Here is a 4,995-nt window from a genome sequence, read left to right as displayed (position 1 = left end):
GCAGGCTTTAGCTCTGAGGCTCGGCTCCAGCTCTGAGGCCCCGGCTGCTGAAAGCAGGGATCTGGGTTTGTTTGGGTTCTATAATCGAAACTCTGTTGCAATTCCAGCTCAGCCTGCTGGCTGAAAGCATGGGGTTTGTTTAGCGTCTATAATTGCTACATTCTTTCTTAGAGCGCAAGCTCAGAGCCCAGCAGTGGGAGGCAAGGAACCTTGGCTTCCTCCTTCACAGGAGCAGCAAGCCTCCTGTTCGCTTCAGCTGCCTGGCTGCCAGCCGCCATCTTGGTTAGCAGTTAATTTGCATATCACCAGGATTAGCCAATGGGAAGCATGTTGGAGGTACAGTTAATTACCATGTTTGTCTATTATTAGATAGGATATGCATAGCCCCTGTACACAGGCACTAGCATGGTAAAGACTTGGGAGGGCAAGTATAGGGAGAAGGTGGTCAATGGGGAAAAAATACACAAAGCAGATACCTATAATCCTTTCAGCAACAAAGATAAATTAAAAAAATAAATAAACATTAAAATAAAATCTCAGGAACTGTCATCCAGGTAATTCTTTGTCAACTGTATAATAGCTTTATCTTCCATTCTTCACAAAAAGTCATTACAGACACAATTACCTCTAACTTCCTATAATTATGACATTCATCTATAATAAATTACAAATCACAGGAAAACTGCCAAGTTGACTCAGCTGGATGACAGCATTTTTATATATTACACAGATTTGTATTTTAAAAAATGGCACTACTTTTTCATTTTCTGACTTGCCATAAAATGCTCTGACTGTTTATCAAATGTATTTACTTTGGGTGTAGAGTTATATTTTAACTTCCTGGTTGATTTCCCTATGCACATAAGCATGAGCCATGGTAAAAGGGATCAGCCATTTGAAAAGAATCATGTTCCCACCAGGATGCCTATGAAGTGGATTTCAGTTCTGCTGCTGCTACAGCTGAGTAGTCACTTCAGCCCTGGGAGTTGTGGAAAGGTGCTGGTGTGGCCCACAGAATACAGCCACTGGATCAACATGAAGACCATCCTGGATGCACTTGTCCAGAGAGGTCATGAAGTGACTGTTCTGACATCTTCAGCTTCAATTCTTGTTGACCCCAATAAACCATCTGCTATTCAATTTGAGATTTTTCCTACATCTGTAACAAAAGATGATTTTGAGGATCTTTTCAAGCGTCTGACCTCTAAGTGGACATATACACCAAAATATACATTTTGGACTTATTATTCACTATTGCAAGATAACACTTGCGAATATTTTGATTGCATTCAAAAGCTCTGTAAAGATGCTGTTTTGAACAAGAACCTCATGACAAAGCTACAGGAATCAAGGTTTGATGTCATTCTTGCAGATCCCGCCGGACCCTGTGGTGAGCTGCTGGCTGAGCTACTTAAAATACCTTTTGTGTACAGTCTCCGCTTCTCTTTTGGCTGTACAATTGAAAAGTACAGTGGAGGACTTCCATTCCCTCCATCCTACGTACCTATTGTCTCGTCAGAATTAAGTGATCAAATGACATTCATGGAGCGAGTAAAAAATATGATGTACGTGCTTTATTTTGACTTCTGGTTCCAACCATTTAGTGAGAAGTGGGATCAGCTTTACAGCAAAGCACTAGGTAAGTCATGTCCTTACTTGGTAGCAAGAACTCCTAATTTTCCTAGTACCCTAAAAGGTAGATTTATACAAATATTAATTGAGACAAATTTGTCTTTTACAAGTAAAATGATAAAATAACTTTATAAAATAATCTTTTATTCTCACAAATATTATGGAAATGCTTAACTTATAAAGTCATTAAGTAATTGCTTCCTCTTGTGTAGTTTAGTTTGATTTAAAAACTGAACTATTTTGCCATATTACCTGAAGGATTCTTTCACACTAGAGTGTTCTATCCCTGACTCAGGAAACTATAATTTCAGGTTTCTAATGACTTCACATTCCTTCACTAAGTCCTTACAATTCATCTGCTTAAACACTAAACTTTTGTTGATGGGTGGACATGTAAGTCAGTAAACTACATTTTGTGAAAACTCTCCCTTCATTAGAAACAAAATGATTCAAAATTAAGAGTGAGCACATCTATTACCATACATTATGAATATATTCCAGCTGTTATTTGTAAATGTCTTTATTAATGCACAAGTATTATTAGGCTCCTAAATTGAACCACATGTAATTATAGTACCAGGAAATGAGCCATACTCTCAAAACCTCCGTCTTTGGGAAATCACAGATAAAGGGAATAGCTTGCTAAATTGCAGAAACTAGACTAATAATCTAGGGAAAAGTGTTTCCATGGATATGGTATATTTAATTGATTGAGGTATTAAAATCTTTGTTTACATTTGCATCTATTACTTCTGCCACTTTACAGAGTAGCAAATGCATGTTTAATTCTGTAGTGGCTTAGGTTTAACCATTTTCTATGATTGTGAATGTCCTGATGTGATGTTAGAGAAGAAAAACTGTTAAATTTTATATGTATTGTTAATATAGATAAACATCATAATATAAAAAATGTACATTATATAAATCCTAGAGGCCCCGTGCACGAATTTGTGCATGTGTGGAGTCCCTCAGTGTGGCCAGAGATTGGGCCTGATATGGGCCATCTGGAAGGGGAGGGACCATGGAAGGTTGGCTGTGGGAGCAGACTGAGAACCGAGCCAGCTGAGGGGATGGACCATAATAGGTTGGCCGATCATGGCAGTTGGCTGTGGGAGAGCACTGACCACTAGGCGGCAGCTCCTGAGTTGAGCATCTGCCCAGTGGTTGTCATTGTGAATCATAGCGACCGGTCTACCATTTTTTTGGTCAACCAAAAGTCCAAATGGTCATTTAGGCTTTTATATCTGTAGATGTTTGCACTATCAAATCACAGACACTTTAAATATCTTTGGCTACATTATTCGAAGCTTTTCTTTTTTTTCTTTAAGAAACACATGGTATATTCACATTAGAATATTCTTATTTTCTCTCCTTTTTTTTTTCTTTTTCCTTTTCAGGAAGACCCACTACATTATTCGAGTTAATGAGAAAAGCAGATATATGGTTTATTCGAACCTATTGGGATTTTGAGTTTCCTCGCCCACTCTTACCACATTTTCAATTTGTTGGAGGCCTCCACTGCAAACCCGCTAAGCCTCTGCCTAAGGTAAAACTATTCATGCTTGTTCCACTTTGCATTTTCAGTAGGAATGATTATGTGTTCTTTATTCAGAAGGTCTGGTCACACTGAGAGAGATATGGGAATCTGGGTAAAGTGACCTGCCAATTAGAAACTCATACTATTTCAAGAATTTGAATGTCACTATCATTACAAAATAAAGTAGTATACTTCAGAGACTTTGGAACTAGGGTCAGTTAAATTAAGGCCTTCATTATTCAACACATAAAAAAAGTATCAGACATTAATTCAAAAACAACTTTTAAAGTGACTAGCACAGTGCAAGGGGGGCATATGAGAGCAACAATGTAGACACAGGTTTTACTCCCCACACCAGATATTTTACTTGGAAAGAGATCATATAAGCAAGTAATAAAAATGGTGTGAAAAGTGTTATAATAAAGAAAAAGCATAATGCTACAATAATGCTAGAGAGCATCCCATGGGAGTGGATCATAATACCTCAGGATTGACAATAGCAATCTGGTGTAAGTGAGCATGAGATATCTCTTGTTATATTCTTCTTGCAACAACAAAATTTGTTATCTATCCACGAACAAAAGTGCCAATGCAAAAAGACCTGGAAAGAGTCTTGCCCACCTACGCATCAGGTAATAGGCAGAAAGACTCCAGTACTGGCTGTGACACCTACAGGATATTGTGAATAGTTTCAGCCCCTCTAGCTGCATTCCAGGAGCACCTACAGCCCTGACTTGGGCAGTCACCTATGGAGTAGAGAACTTTTGTGGAAGTCCAGATTTCCAAAGGAGAAGTTCCAGCACTCTGTTTTCCTCTTCCAAGGCAACTCAGTGTAAGGCTGAAAGAAGGCCCACCTGTGCCCGTGATTTCTCTCACAGGGATAAAGAACCGGTGAGTGGGTGCTGAGCTTCCCCTGGTTTGCAGGATGCTTCCAAAGAGCTCATTTCTCTCTCACAGCATCCAGAGTGTTGAATTAGGAGCTCAGTGTCTGGCGAGAAGGAGCAGATCTGGCAAAGAAGATTAGTAGAGTGTTGGGGGCCAGATGTAAGCTGGCAAGGTCCTTGCACCTGTAGGGGCTAGCAAGGCTGGGACCCTTACCCACACAGTTTTCCCAGACTTGTTTGGATGGCGATTGTCAGTAGAATGGGAGTAACATTTGTAGAATGAGAACAGCCTTTCATAGCTTGCCCAGAAGTCTGTAACTATTTACTGAGATATGCTGTACTGAGACCTTGTCCTTCTGCTGTATCTCTCTCTCTTCTCAATGCCCCCCTCCCTGCCTGAGCCCGGCTCAACCCTGTCAGGCTGGCCCTGACAGTAGAGTGCATGTTAAAGAGACAGGGTTCCTCCTGACTGCATTCTCTACTCTATCAGGAAGCCTGACCACAAACCATGAAGAAAACCTTTCTTACAGATCCCCACATACTGGTATGTAGGCAACAACAGTGACCCGCTTTCCGACCCATATCTCCTCCCCTCTGTGGCCAGCTCCATGTAGAAGCTGCCAAGGGCAGCAGAAAGAACAAAATTTGATAAAAGGCTAGGGAGCAAGAGCAGAATACAGGCAAGGGTTTGCAGACAGGAGAGAACCACAAACTTGAGCTGTAGCACCACCTTCAGGAAAAGAAAAAGGAGGTGATCAGCATCTGGCCTGGTGCTTTATATGGAGGGAGGACAAACAGGACAAACAGAATTCTCCCACAAGAGGGAGCATGAAGCACAGAGCAGGCCTAGTCATCCAAGAACTGAAAAAGCCTTACCTATAGCAGTACTGAGGAAAGGTATTTCTACCCTGAAAGTAGTAAACATAAGTGGGTAACTGCTAA

General features: G+C 40.6%; 1 protein-coding gene across 1 annotated transcript; it reads left to right on the top strand.

Annotated features, from left to right (window-relative positions):
* Positions 1 to 859: 859 nt before the first annotated feature.
* LOC102769828 (UDP-glucuronosyltransferase 2B31) lies at positions 860 to 4,060 on the top strand (the record flags this gene model as incomplete). Its single annotated transcript, XM_006771281.2, is given in 4 exon segments — positions 860 to 908; positions 911 to 1,639; positions 3,030 to 3,178; positions 3,845 to 4,060. Coding segments are annotated over 4 exon segments (1,128 nt in total), but the record flags the coding sequence as incomplete, so codon positions are not given.
* Between the last annotated feature and the right edge of the window lie 935 nt (positions 4,061 to 4,995).

This window comes from Myotis davidii, unplaced genomic scaffold (genome assembly GCF_000327345.1).
Source record: "Myotis davidii unplaced genomic scaffold, ASM32734v1 scaffold4985, whole genome shotgun sequence".
In the NCBI taxonomy this organism is placed as follows: domain Eukaryota; kingdom Metazoa; phylum Chordata; class Mammalia; order Chiroptera; family Vespertilionidae; genus Myotis; species Myotis davidii.
Note: the sequence above shows the minus strand (reverse complement) of the source record. Positions and strands in the feature narration are given on the sequence as shown.